General features: G+C 33.9%; 1 protein-coding gene across 2 annotated transcripts in view; it reads right to left on the bottom strand.

Moving 5' to 3' along the window:
- MAN1A2 (mannosidase alpha class 1A member 2) overlaps window positions 1-15373 on the bottom strand; it is a 166654-nt gene that overhangs the window by 25182 nt on the left and 126099 nt on the right. For both annotated transcript variants that reach the window (XM_025397250.1, XM_025397256.1), the window contains exons 9-11: window positions 8408-8523; window positions 4772-4991; window positions 2099-2271 (exon numbers count right to left, since the gene is read on the bottom strand). In XM_025397250.1, coding sequence (XP_025253035.1) covers window positions 2099-2271; window positions 4772-4991; window positions 8408-8523 — 509 coding nt within the window. The remainder of the gene's footprint in view (window positions 1-2098; window positions 2272-4771; window positions 4992-8407; window positions 8524-15373) is intronic.

Below are 15373 nucleotides of genomic sequence, written 5' to 3'. Positions count from 1 at the left end.
AGACTTTTTAAGTACTTTTCTTCACAATAATCATGTGTCTTCACCACCATATGAATTATCAAAATGGTTGAAGAATAATACGAAAGTAGTGGGGAGGCAAGACTAATCTTTAAGACATTTAGAGTCATGAGGGCAAGTTTGGAAGTTTCAATATGTAAACAGAATAGCCAAGGCTACAGAAGACATGCTATACTGCTATTCTGCCTCACCCAGCCTTCCCTTTGCTTTCTTCACACCCAAGAGGAGAGGCCAATGGTGATGCATGAGCAAGTACTATTTAAGATGTGACACTGCCTCTTTTGCCGCCATTCCTCCCTCTTCTCATCACTTCCACTGCACACTTCTGAAACTCGAATTTAGAATATAAGTACTCCAGTTCTTGTTCTTGACCAATTACACATTGAGTTTGTGTTTGTCCACATAGGCTATAAAAGCAAAATTCTACCTCCCATAATTCAAATTTAGACAGACATGGACTAAAGTCTGACTCTGTCACACCTCTCCTTAACAGACAAAAGTAGGGTCATACTTGAAGAAAGCACACAGGAAAAAAGGACCTTAGGAAATGGATGAATTATCCTAAAGTACTCCTCAATGACAAAAAGTGCTTCTGCCACCACTTTCCACTCCTCACATGATTCAGACATATCCCCCTCACTCCTCTAAATAAGAAGCATTAAATAACAGGGGATGTTCAAATGAAACAGGTTCATTATAAGATTATTTTACCTATCTATTTCCCTTACATAAAATAGTGCTTAATTTACGGAAGCATTAGTAAGCCACTGCTAACAATAGAAGTGTGTGTGCATTCTATTCCCAAACCACTGTGGCAATAGTTTGGCTGTCTTCTCAACTGTGGCAGCACCCTCCTACACAGAGAATTTCACTAGTAGCTGTGCTCCCACTTCTGGACCCAAGGAGCCAAGGAAAAGCAGCATCAATAAATGCTGCATCTGTTCCTGTCCTGTGTAACCACTTGCTTCCATTAATATGCTCTTATTGTTAAAGTCCAGGAGGACTACCTAGGTCTGAATGACAGGTGAAAAATAAGTGTACTCCCCTTAGTTCAAGATCTCACATTATTCCTAGGTTATGGCTGTGGTCTCCCAAACCCACCAACTTGTGGATTACAATCAGATCCTTTTGCTTTGTTACTCCCCACTGAAAAAAGCCTTCAGGAGTTCCTTCCCCCTTATAAAACATTTAGTAGTTCTGTAAGGAATTCTCAAAAGTCAAGCAGTTTTTGCAGGTAGAAGATGCTAAGGAAAAAAGAAAAACAAGATTTGAAGGGCTTTTTGGATAAGCAAAGAACTTTCTATTACCACTTCCCATATGACAGCACTTACACAGTAGCTGACAGAAGTAACTAAGATAGTGTATATTGCAGGGAGGGAGTTGTGCACACACGTCTTATTTCCTGAACAACTAAGAACCTTTGATTTGGTGTGTAAGGCTGTCTACTATAATGTCTCCAATCTTCTCTCCCGCTTTGCCACTGTGCAACATTCTCTTTACACAAATTGGTACACATCTCGCCCTAAAACATATCTCATACATTCCTGTCTGGGCAATTTACCAGCACTACTGACCTCATTTGGGATTCCTTAATCATTCTATCTAGATTGTAAGCTTAAGTTAAACAATTTGAATATGAATAGTCACCATAATTAGTGCTATTTATCACAATTAGTAAATCTCAAAGAATAAAACAACCCCTTACCCCTGGGAATAAGCTATACTTTTATAAAAGACTAATAATTTTTTCCTCCCTAGGTACTGATAGCCATGGATTCCCTGAAAGACTAGCATTTTAAGAGTAAACCCTTGCTTCCTTTACCTACTAACCATTAAAAATTCCTCCTTTGAAATATATATATTTATATATTTTAAAAATATTTTAATATATATTTAATATGTATTGTAAGATTTATTTCTACTGCCAAGAAACTTAAATTGACTAAGAGTTTCTTCATCAGATAAACAAAAACTGCCCTACAGATACTAAAAATGAGGTAACATGGGTGAGGATACATGGCATCATAGGAGGGCATGATGTAACACTCTTTCAGATAAAATGGAATATTGGCTTATTTACCAGTGCTGCTTCCCAGCCCCATTGCCTGTATCTTGGATCATGAGTGAATCGCCATAGGTACCAATAGGTTTCAATTACTTCTGGACGGAGGATATAATACTTTTCAGCCTGCCGGACAGCCACAGCCTCCACTGCACCATCAAACTTGAATGATTCAGGACCTAGCTTTAATGCTGTAACATGACAAAAGAAATAACTGAGCAAAATAAACCATTTAAGTTTGTTTGCAAGGACTTCTTTCTTCCCTGAAAGAATAGAATATGAAGTAATTTTTGTTGTTTATTTTTATTGTTGCTGTTTGCACTCAGTGCAAAATGAGTCATTTTAAAAGATCCACATTTGGTTTTCTTAAAATAGACTTATAAATATTCCTATTATTCTCACATAAAATGTTTCTCAGAATAATGTGTATCAACATACTGCTAAATCCAGTTCTACCAATAAGAGTCTAGTAATCTTTTGGAAACAAATGCAAACCTAGACATTTGCACATCATATAGTCCACTGTGGTCCGAAATAAAAGTACATAGATAATTACACTGTGTGGATTTTTTTTTAAGGCAAGGTAATTTTTAAAGACATTTTGCCATAATACACACGTATAAGAAAACATTTTAGAACTTAGATCATGAATTGATTTAGTTGTAGATAATTACAGTATAAATTTAGCTGGAATAACTACTAAGGAGAAATGAATGGATATTTTAAAATATGGCGGCCAAAAATTATAGCACAGCTATAAGAAAACACAGCAGAGGATTAATAACCTGCTGGAAAGTTAGCAAAACTAGGATTGTACTTTTTAATTAAAGGATCTAAATTGAGATTAAAGACAAGTAAAAACAACAGAAGACTTGAAAATACAGGACACAAATCAAATAATCATGTTTTGGTTTACCATAACAAAGAGGGTCACAGGTTCATCAACTTGCAATGTGAAAATGACAATCAGAAAAAGAATCAGCATCAGCAATGTCATTATGAAATGTGAAAACCAGAAATATAAGGAAATCCTTTCATAACTCCGATACACTATGAATTTCTGAAAGGCAGGGAATGTATCTTGTTCATACTTTAACCTATAAGCATCTAGCATAATACTTGGCATATAATGGCTGTTCCCTATTTCATGGAGCAAATATTTAATTATAATAACTATGATATACCATATTTTAGTGTGTATGCTATATGAAATTCAATTATTTTAGGTATATTATTTGATTTTCGGTCAAAATCTGTCAAATAACAATCCTTATTCTCGTGGATCCTAATATAAAATTGAATATCCATCCTGGTCCTCAATGTTTTGCTAATTTTAGCTATATTTTAAGTGCATAATTGACATTTTATATCAACACAATAATTTAATTTAGCCTCTATGAATATCCATCCTGGTCCTCAATGTTTTACTAATGTTTTAGCTATATTTTAAGTGCATAATTGACATTCTATATCAACACGATAATTTTATTTAGCCTCTATTTCAAACTCAGATCACTGCCTTTATATGTATTACACACCAACACTTAAACTACCCTGAAATAACACTACTTCACTGTCCTCTTGACTTATATTCTTTCAAGAAAGGGAACCCTTGATTTAGTTAACGAGAAAACTGAAGAATCAATTTTGCCATAAGTTAATAATTCCTTACTGTATAAAAATAACTTGACAGATTTATGAACTAGCATAAATTTTAGGTCAATCATATTTGTTTCATGGTATCTGATGATAAAGTAACCCTAAAACAGAAATTGTTATTTGATAAAATTAATGATTTGACTTCTGAAATCAAATAGCAATTTCTAGTTTTTTGGCTTTCAGGGAGCTCATTATCCATTACCTCATATAGAAACTCATGTTTTTAAAGCCAGAGAAAATCTTGGAAGGTCTAGTCCAGTGTTTTTCAGCCCCTTTTCATTACTGCACCCCTAAGAAGCGTTTTGCCTTTTTAAAAAAAGTCTAATTGCCTTCTCCCTCCATAAAATTTTAATACCAAATATATACTGTGTATCTATGTATGACTACATGTATATCTGTGCTTTATACACAAAGAGTAAAAATTTTTTCAGCCCCAACCAAACCAATTTTTGTCACCATTTAAGAATCATCTCCTTTTCTAAGTAAGGACACTGAAGTTCAGAAAATATTTGCCCAATGCAATGTCAGAGGATCTTTTTAGTTAAAGCCATAAACAATTCCAAAAACTATTGGTGAACTAATTGAAAAACTACTAGTTAGCCAGACACCAATAAAGATAAATACTATCATCTTTTGGTTATTTTTTTATCACAAGAGGATAGGCAAGGCAATGTAACTGAAATCAGTCAATTTTATGTTCTTTTAAGTAACTGTTTTTATAGAAGCTGAAATGGCAAAAATGGATTCTTATATTAAAATAAATGTTATTCCATTTATTCCCAAATACCCCACGATTCTTGTCTTTAAAACAATTACTTCAAAATCTTTAACAGAAATAGCAGCAGAATTCAGAATTTAAAAAATAATGCAGAGACACATTTCCAGAATTAAAATTCAAGTTTTTAAGAAAATGATTTCCCATGTTGGTGTAAACTATCTGGAAGTAACAAGCGCCTACATATTCTTCTTATTGCTAAATACATTTTTAGAGATTATTTTAGACTATATAATTAGCCTTATTAATATTCTTACCAGTTCTGTCATATGACTCATGACAAGTACGTGCAATTTCTGCCCCCAGTTCTAAATAATGACCAGCTTTATCTGTTCTGGAACCATCCGCTCCCAGTGCAAACATTCCCCCAGCAAAGCAGGCCAAATGCCCCATCTTTTTTTCCAAGTGCCCATTCTTCCATTCTCCAATAAAGACAAGACCTCCACGAGATTTCTTAATAAGATGTTTTTCTATAGCCTATAGGAAAGAAAAGATATTCAAAGTTTTAGATGCAAACTATTAAGTGTTCAAACTTACTATATCCTTCTGGCCATTATAAAACCTGGGTAATATGATAGTCTATAAAGTAGTAACTTTCCCAAACTAAGAGACTTAATTAATAGTAAGTGTTGGAGTGGAGGATCAAACTGCATATAATCGGGAACAAATACCTGAATCACTACCATAATAAGACAGAGTGGAAGAGGAGAGACTTGGCCTAAAGATTACCTTCTACATAGTATTATCTTTAGTCCCTTACTTCTCAGACTTAGGCATTTGTTTTGGATGCATTGTCATGGATAAGAGAAGCCATATTATAAACATTGTCTATCTTCCTGGAATATCAATTTTACTCAAAAGATGTGGGAATGGTGAGAGAAACAGTCTATACTAAACTTGAGTATATCAGAGTATAACAATCACATTTCATTTTTAAAATGAGATTTTCAAGAGCTTTGCTCCTTTGGAATATGTTCTTAGACTTTGCTGAGATGAGCTATTTTCTACCTTTAGAGGTATTTCTATGGAAAAGTATAAGCAATGGCCATTAACTCAGTTTTCTTTAGTAGAAATTATTATGTATGATTAGTAGTTAACTTTTCTTTCTGACAAAAAGGAATATTTTTATTTTCAGTTGTTCGCTGACAAGTTTAATAACAATCAGGATTGGAAAATTTTATTCTATATTCTCTATAATAATAATGTGAGTTTTACAGAACTGGAGTGACTATGTCTTACCGATCACCTATATTCCGGAAGGCATATAATGTAGTGTGCAGTCAATACATGTTTAATTATTAAGTAGTAAGTTTTTGTCATTGTTTTAACCATAGTACTCTGAAGCACAAGTAAAGTTTTTTGAGTATGGGGTGGTATTTTTCATGTTTCTGAACCTCATGATACTAGCATGTTTTCCACATAAAAGGTATTCCAAAAATGCCTAAAAGATGGTATTCATATGTTTGTCATTTTGTCATTTCTGTTCATTATAACATAAATCTTACCATATTACAATTAAAAGATATCCAAGTATATCCACATGGACTTACTAGAACTAAAGTAAAAGGCAGTTCACTAGGGTTTTTTTTTTTTACCAATAATTTTAAAAGAAAGTAGAAACCAGGGATATGGATATCTGTAAGAATACGGTAAGGTAGAATGGGTATGGAATAATTTAAGTAAAATAGCTCAGAAAGACAAAGTTTAAAAATAACGTATTTCAAATTAGAATGAGTCTTAAGTGGTCATTCCTATCTCTTTCATACATTCCATATGTCATTTATTTTACAATACTCTAACAATTTTTGAAAATAATTAACACTGCAAAGACTGCATACTTGAGATCATGTCTCAAAGTGAAAGCTGACCAACTATTAAAAAACATTTATTAGGTACCTATTCTTGACTTAATAACTTATAAAACTAATAAAAACAGGGAAAAGAAAGCAAGTACAGAAATATTTACAGAATACACAACATATAGCAGATGATTCATGAAAAATAGTGTGAATTTATAAGGTTAACTTTCAAAATAGTTATCATGCCTTTCAAAGCATGTACAATTAAAAAAGCATGACAAATATAATTTTTTTCCTTTGGAAAAAATTAAGCAAAAGTCAAAATAGTTTTAAAGAAAATTACAAGAAAACAGCAAAAATTAATTTATTATGGGATATGATACACCACATTTTCTCAAATATAATATTAAATATATTCATGCATTTATCAAATACTATTGAATACTTATTATGTTTCAAGTAACGTGCTAGATGCTGAGATAATGATAAGCAAATTAGTCTCTGCCCTCAAAGGAGGCCACAGTCTAGTGGGAATTACTAAGAGCTATTTTAAACAATATGGTTCTAAGAATATTAAATTCTTCCCAGATAATAACCTATCTGGATCATAAAACTTTCTAGGTTTAAATTTTAATAAAAGAGAATAAAGTTCTCCTACTAAAATTTATATTCTTTGTTGTACCTTTAGTTCAATTTATTATTTCACACAATATCTCAACAAACACTTGTTGAGTACCTATAATGGGCAAAACACCATGAGCCACATACTAAGTTCAACCCCTGCGCATTTTTTAAAAACAATTATAGCAAATTAGGTGCCTAAAGAGTAGGGATATAAAATGGATAAGATTCTTGGTTTAATGAAAAAGACAAACCAAACAAAAATTATAACTCTGACAACTAATTACTGACTACATCAGCACAGTGTTGTTATATACAAAATATACAACTTTTAAAAAGTAATTAAAATCATTAAGTGGATATCAGTTTATAATAAAGCAGGAAGCTAATAACCTGCTAAACACACTTACTTAACACACTTTTAACTTTACTTTTCTATTTCAGTTTTTTCTTAGAAATACTCCATATAAATTCTTCCTAGAATGAATCTTGTTCCAATTATAAACTGTCACAATATCATGGTATGAAGTCATTTAAATATGAAACAATATAAGACAGTGGTTAAAAGCACTGGCTCGGCAGCCAGACTGTTCAGTTCCAGGCCCCATCAATTACCAGCAACACAACCTTCAGCAAGTTACTTTAACTTCATTGTTTCTTAAGGTCCTCATGTGTAAAATGGTGATAATGATTAAATGATCTCATACATGTAAGAAGGGTTAGAACAGTGCCTGGCACGTAGAAAATACTATATACATGTGTTGTCATTAGTTAAGTATTTACCCATAAGGCTCTCAATGTGTAAATTCAAAGGGGTCATTTGAAAGAAAAAACATTTATGAAAATGTATACAAAGTCAGAAGTTTTCCAGTCTCTGCAAACATTAACTAAAAGTAAATAAAATCAATTTTCATGAATACACTAAAATAAATTCTTATTTTATTTTATTTATTGTTGACACAGAGTCTCGCTCTGTCACCCAGACTGGAGTGCAATGATGAGACCTCAGCTCACTGCAACCTCCACCTCCCAGGTTCAAGTGATTCTACCACTGCAGCCTCCCAAGTAGCTGGGACTACAGGCATGCACCACCATGCCCAGCTGATTTTTGTATTTTAAGTAGAGATGGGTTTTCACCATGTTGGCCAGGCTGGTCTTGAACTCCCAACCTCAAATGATCTGCCTACCCCGGCCTCCCAAAGTGCTGAGATTACAGGTGTGAGCCACTGCACCCAGCCTACAATAAATTCTTTCTTCAAAAATTTCTTTAAAATGCCACAAATAAAAGAAGACTTAATATGAGGCTTTTCTATTAAAATAGTAGCAAACTCTATAGTGAATGCATATAATAAAATGCTTATACATATTTACTGAATGTCTATAATAAAATGGTTATAAGACAGTCATCTAGTCACTACCAAATACACTGTATGTTCAGTCTGTTAAGTAGAAAAATGTTCTGGAAATAATCACCTCAATAGCATCATCATACATCTTTCTTGCCTCATGGTCTGTTTTATCTGACATCAACCATGCTTTCAGTAAGTATTCATAAAAACTGTCTCCCAGACCGCCGACAGATGTATGGTCTGTAACGAAGGAGAAAACAGAAGGATAGAGGTAAAGGCAAGGGAAGACAAGACAAATAAAGCAATATTTTCAATTATAATGACTCTGTTACAGGTCAATAATTTTAAAATCACACTGACAACCCCATTTCCAACACACTTCAAATTTAGTCCTATAAGTATACACATAATCACTTTCCTCTACATGTGTATCGAATTTTCTAGAAAATCTTTTTTCTCTGGATGTGGTGCTTCACGTACTTAGTAGTCTTTTTCTTGAATTAGTTTGTACACTGTCATAGAGCCAAACTTTTCCAGAATTGATAATTACCTTTTATATATTAATAGCTTTAAATAAATAAGTTATGACTAAATATGAAAGCTCGACTTAAATCGGATGTTAAGCAAAAAGAGCTTACTCTTAAGACATGTTCCTATACAATGGTTAATGGTAATTCCTAAGCCAAAGATAATAAATTAAAATACATCTACAAAAAGAAAAAACACCCAAGAATTCCTTTATAATATCACCTTGCATAACATAAATAGCTGTTGACTTCCTACCCTTGATTACTATTTATACAAATTTTAGTACACACAGGCATACCTCAGAGATACAGAAAGTTTGTTTACAGACTACTGCAATGTAGCAAATATGGCAACAAAGTGAGTCACACAAACTTTTTGGTTTCCCAGTAGGTATAAAAGTTGTGTTGACAGCATTGTGTTTAAATAAACAATGTTCATATCTTAATTTTAAAAATACTTTATTGCTAAAAATGCAAATGATCATCTGATGCTTTCAGCAAGTCACATTCTTTTTGCTGGTGGAGGGTCTTGCCTTGATGATGGCTGCTGACTCATCAGGGTGGTGGCTGCTGAAGGCTGGGGTGGCTGGGTCAATTTCTTAAAATGAGACAACAATGAAATCTGCTGTATTGAATGATTCTTCCTGTTTGATTTCTCTGTAAGACGAAAGATCTCTCTGTAGCATGTGATGCTGTTTGACAGCATTCTGTCCACAGTAAAAATTCTTTCAAACTTGGAGTCCACTCTCATATCCTGATGCTGCTTTATCAACTAAGTTTACATAATATTCTAAACCTTTGTTGTCATTTCGACAACGTTCATAGCTTCTTCACCAAGAGTAGATTCCATCTCAAGAAACCACTTTCTTTGCTCATCTGTAAGAAGCAACTCCTCATCTATTCAAGTCTTATTCAGTCCTATCTTCAGGCCCCACTTCTAATTCTGGTTCTCTTGCTATTTCCACCATATCTACAGTTACTTCCTCCACTTGCGCTTGAACCCCTCAAAATCACCCATGAGGACTGGAATCAAATTCTTCCAAACTCCTGTTAATGTTGATACTTTGACTTCCTCCCATGAACCACAAATGTTCTTAATGGCATCTAGAATAGTGACTCCTTTCCAGAAGGGTTTCCATTTACTTTGCTGAGATCTGTCAGAGGAATCACTATCCATGGCAGCTATAGCCTTATAAAATGCAATCCTTAAATAACAAGACTTGAGAATCTTAATCATTCTTTGACCCATGGGCTGCAAAATGGATGTTGTTAGCAGGCATGAAACCAACATTAATATCCTTGGGCATCTTCACCACAGAAAATGGGTGACCTGGTGCATTGTCAATGAGCAGCAATATTTTGAAAGAGATCTTTTTTGCTTAGCAGTTCCCAACAGTGGGCTTAAAATATTCAGTAAACTCTGCCATCAACAGATGTGCTCTCATCTGAACTTTGTTGCTCCATTACAGACCACACAGGGAGTAAGATGCAGCAAAATTCTTAAAGGCCCTAGGATTTTCAGAATGGTAAATGAGCACTGGCTTCAACTTAAAATCAACAGCTGCATTAGCCCCCAACATTAGCCTGTCCTTGAAAGCCAAGCACTGACTTCTCTTTAGCTATGAGATGGCATCTTCTTCCAGTAGAAATCTGTTTCATCTACATTGAAAATCTGTTGTTTAGTGTAGCCGCCTTCATCAATTAATTTAGTTAGATCTTCAGGATCACATGCTGCAGTTTTTACATAAGCATTTGCTGCCTCACCTGTCACCTTTATGTTTTGGAGGCAGCTTCTTTCTTTAAACTTCATAAACCAACCTTTGCAAGCTTCAAACTCTTCTCCTGATGCTTCCTCACCTCTCTTAGCATTCACAGAATTGAAGAGAGTTAGGGCCTTGCTCTGGATGAGGTTTTGGATTCAGGGAATGTTGCAGATGGTTTGATCTTCTACCCAGACCATTCAGACTTTTCCCATGTCTGCAATATGGCCATTTTGTTTCCTCATTATTCGTATGTTCACTGGCATAGCACTTTTAATTTCCTTCAAGAACTTTTCCTTTCCTTTCACAATCTGCCTAACTGGTGCAAGAGGCTTAGCCTTTGGACTCTCTCGGCTTTTGAGATGCCTTCCTCACTAAGCTTAATTATATCTAGCTTTTGATGTAAAGTGAGAGACATATGACTCTTTTACTTGGAATAGTTAGAGGCCATTAATATTGATGCATACTAGGTGTACATTGTAGGGTTATTAATTGGCCTTATATTAATATTGTTGTTTCAAAGAACAGGGAGGCCAAAGGAGAGAGACAGGGAAATGGCCAGTTGGTCGAGCAGTCAGAACACACACAACATAATTTATTAAGTTTGTCATTTTCTATGGGTGCTGTTCATGCTGCCCAAAACAATTACAATAGTAACATCAAAGATCACTGATTACAGATCACTATAAGAGACATAATACTAAGGGAAAAATTTGAAATATTGCAAGAATTACCAAAATGTGACCCAGAGACACAAAGCAAACGCATGCTGTCCAAAAAACGATGCTGATGGATTTGCTCAGCACAAGGTTATCACAGATCTGTAATCTGCAAACACACACACTAACCCTGCAATATCTGTGAAGAGCAGTAAAGCAAAGCATAGAGCTAAGCATATAAACATATGGGTGTGCCTATATTTGTCTGTCCTAGATATACTCTTACTTCATCCCACCTATACTTTTAAACCTATCCAGTTTGACACTACAGCAGCTCCCAAGGCAACCACATTCTTTTATCCTTGACTTTCTACAAACCCTGTCCTATATCGTTGACCTCTGCTTCAAAACTGACATCCTCCTCTCTGCATTAAAAAAAAAAAAAGTACATTTCTTATAATCCTCATTCATTCATATAGTACTATCCCTGGTTTTTAAATTGGTGAGGAAAAGATAGATTATTCAGTGGTTTATGGCAAAAACTGGCTATCCATTTCGGGGGGGAAAAAAAGCTTACTAATATTCATATATTTAGCTCACGAAATACATTTGTGGATGATTAATGATTTAAAAGTAAAATGCAAAAGAGTAAGTTTCCAGAACAAAATATAAGAATATATCTGGTCTTCCTAAGTAAATGATCTTAAGAAAATACAAAATGAAGGAGTCATAAAGGAACAATGGATAGCTTCATAAGGTAAAGCTAAAAGACAAATAAATCTAAAAGACAAGAAATTGGAGAAGAAATTTGCAACATACGTCATAAGAAAAGGATTATTCTCATAAACGACGACTCCTGACAAATAAGGAGAATTAAAATAGGGCACACAAAATTAACAAAAAAAGAAACATCAATCGATAATTAACATAAGAAAGGATGCCCAATTTCACTAGTGATCAGAGAAAGGCAAATTAAAACAGTGAGATTCCATCTTTGTCTATTAGATCAGCAAACATTTTAAAAGATTGATAATATCCAATGTTGGCAAGATTATCGTTCCCAGTTGCTGAAATTGAAGGACAATTTTGTGGCAGCTAACAAAATTTAACCTAGGAATTGTAGTTCTAGAATTATCCTATAACAATATTTACAGAAATATACAAATATAGATGTAAAAAAAAGTTAATCAGAATTATTTTCATTAGTAAAAAACTAAAGATAACCTGAAATGTTTAGGGAGGAGGCTAAGTTACAATATAAACATACTATGGAGGATTGCACAATCATTAAAGAGAATCAGGGTGAGTCTATAATCTGACACTAAAAGATATCTATTATATGCTGTTGAGTTGTGGAGGTGGAGCAAATTTCAGAATTATATATATAGTTTGATACTTCTCAAAATGTGTGTTTAAAGAATGTTGGTGTATACACAGAAAAGATTTTATCTCAAACTCCTGGACTCAAGCAATGCTCTAAGGAAGGAGACCTTCAATTTTAACTTTAGACACTTATAATTATCTAAATACCTGTAACTTATATAATTAAAAACCATCTTGTGTTGTAGAAAGTAACAAATGGGGGAAAAGAGCTATCATTCACCTTAGGCAATATGTCTGCTAATACTCCCATAATTCACTTTCACCTCATCTCAAATGCTATTACTTCTCACTTTTTTATTTAATGCTAAGTATATAATTTTGATGTCTACACATGTATATACCAACAAAGCCACTAAGATAAAACTATAGAACATTTCTGGCATCATAAAAGTTTTCCTAATGTGGCCTTCACAGTCAATACAAAATGATACCATTTTTTCTAATTTCTATTATCACCATAAATTTGTTTTGCCAGGTTTTGAACTTTATATAAAATGGCCATTTGCAGCCAGGTGTGGTGGCTCATACCTGTAATCCCAGTACTTTGGGAGGCTGAGGTGATAGGATCACTTGAGGTCAGGGGTCCAGACCAGCCTGGCCAACATGGTGAAACCCCATCTCTACTAAAAATACAAAAATTAGCCAGGCATGGTGGCGCACGCCTGTAATCCCAGCCACTTGGGAGGCTGAGGCATGAGAATACCTTGAATCCGGGAGGCAGAGGTTGCAGTGAGCCAAGACTGCAACACTGTACTCCAGTATGGGCAATAAAGTGAGACTCTGTCTCAAGAAAAAAAAAAAAAAAAAGCCATCTGCTTTCAACTAAGATTAGTTTAATGATATTCTTTATTTTCCATCTAAATATCTAAAAGGACACCTCTGCTTTATGAAAGCTTCCTGAATCTCAAAGATTAAGTGGCTGGGTATTACAGAAGTCACTTGGAGGAGCAGAAGACAGGGCAATAATAAGATGTCTTATTCTACATTTCAGATAGCACAAGAAATTCACAATTAAATTTTGAATAGCTTTCCATACTCATCATACTTACATTTAATAAGTTTATAATGATGGATTTATATAATATAGTTAGAAGCCAAATTAATTCTAACAAATTGACACATTTTATAATCACAAAAAATCATAAAAGTTAACATATAACTTGTAAAATATTAAAACAATACCAAAATGAAGAGATAGGGAGAGTTCCTTATACTTAATGGGCATTTGGGATGGGGTAAAGGTTAGTGGTACCTTTTGGGCACATGTTTTGGTAATGTACAAGAGAGCAGTGATTTTACATTTGAAGAGGAACTATTTTAAAACATTTATGTATCAAAACAACTATGACAAAATATTCCCATCAATATTACAACCTCAATTTTGCGGTTAAGTCAAAATGTACTGACTCATTCAGTGACATTACCATCTTATCAGCTGCCCAGTCTTTTCTTAGACATCAACTGTGTAAAATCATGCTGCATTTTAGTTGTCCTTATGTTTTAACTATGACTTTCTTGTATAGCTTTTCGTTTTCTCCAGATTTTCTAACTGGTTTCCTATTGTGTCCCATCACTTTCCCTAATCATTTATTGTATCCTAGCCTATCAACCATGTTACTTATACTGAGTTACCCCTCGCTCCTTACTACCCTAGAGACCTTCCTCCCAATCTGGTCATTTACTAGGCATAGTCCACAGCTGTCATCTTGTCACTTCTCTTTTCTTGCTTTCCAGAGTTATGCCTATTGCTTCTTCAGTCCTATGTCTTTGTTTATACCTGCTTTACTGAATCACATTCTGAAATAACTTCCCACAAAAGTGTGTGGGATGTAAACCTTTTCATCTGAAAATGTCATTGTTATGCTCTCTCATTTAATTTTATTTCATATGGGTATCAAATTCAAGGTTGGAAATAATTTTCCCCCAGAGCTTCTTGAAAGTACCATTCCAATACCTTCTAACATCCAGTATAATTGATAAGAAATCTGATGTTATTTTTTAATAGGCTTAATATGTTCCCAATCTTACTTCCTCACACTCAGGTCTCTTCTCCGAGGTTGATAATCTTCACTTAAACATTGATTAAATTTAGGTACAGTCTTTTTTTATTTGTTTGTTCCGACAGTCATTGTGCTAGGCACTTTTCAAACTACAGATCAGTATCTTTCGGTTCTGGGAAAAATCTTTTCTATTTCTTTGATATTTTCTGTATTCCACTTTTTCAGTTATTTCCTCTGAAATGCTCATTAATTGGAAATTGAACCTCCTGGACTGAGTTTCTATTATTCTCTTCTCTCAAATTTTAGTCTTTTAGTCTTCCTGTATATTCCAGGAACTTTATTAAATCAATAATATCTTTAGTCTCGTCACTGAAGCTTTAATGTCAGCAATCATACTTTTAATCTGAACTCTTTTTTCATTCTCTAATTGCTTCCTTTTCACAGTATCCTATTTTTATTCTATGAATATACCTCCTCCAAGTTATTTGACTCAAATGGAGAATTAAAAATGTTTATAGAATTGTCTCCTGTGGGATCCCTTTTTTGACTATAAATATTTTTTACTGTGAAATTTAACATGTATACAGAAAAGTATATAAAACAGAAATGTTCTCCTTATTATAGAGAACCTTTGTATAACCCACAGTCAGAACAATACCTTCCACGTATCCCACAAAATCATAATTCCCACCCACCAAAAAAGTAACCAATATCTTAACTTTTGGGGTAACTACTTCTTGGAATTTTTAATACATTTACCA

Source organism: Theropithecus gelada, chromosome 1 (genome assembly GCF_003255815.1).
Source record: "Theropithecus gelada isolate Dixy chromosome 1, Tgel_1.0, whole genome shotgun sequence".
Classification (NCBI taxonomy): Eukaryota; Metazoa; Chordata; class Mammalia; order Primates; family Cercopithecidae; genus Theropithecus; species Theropithecus gelada.
This window is presented reverse-complemented; position numbering and strand designations above follow the sequence as displayed.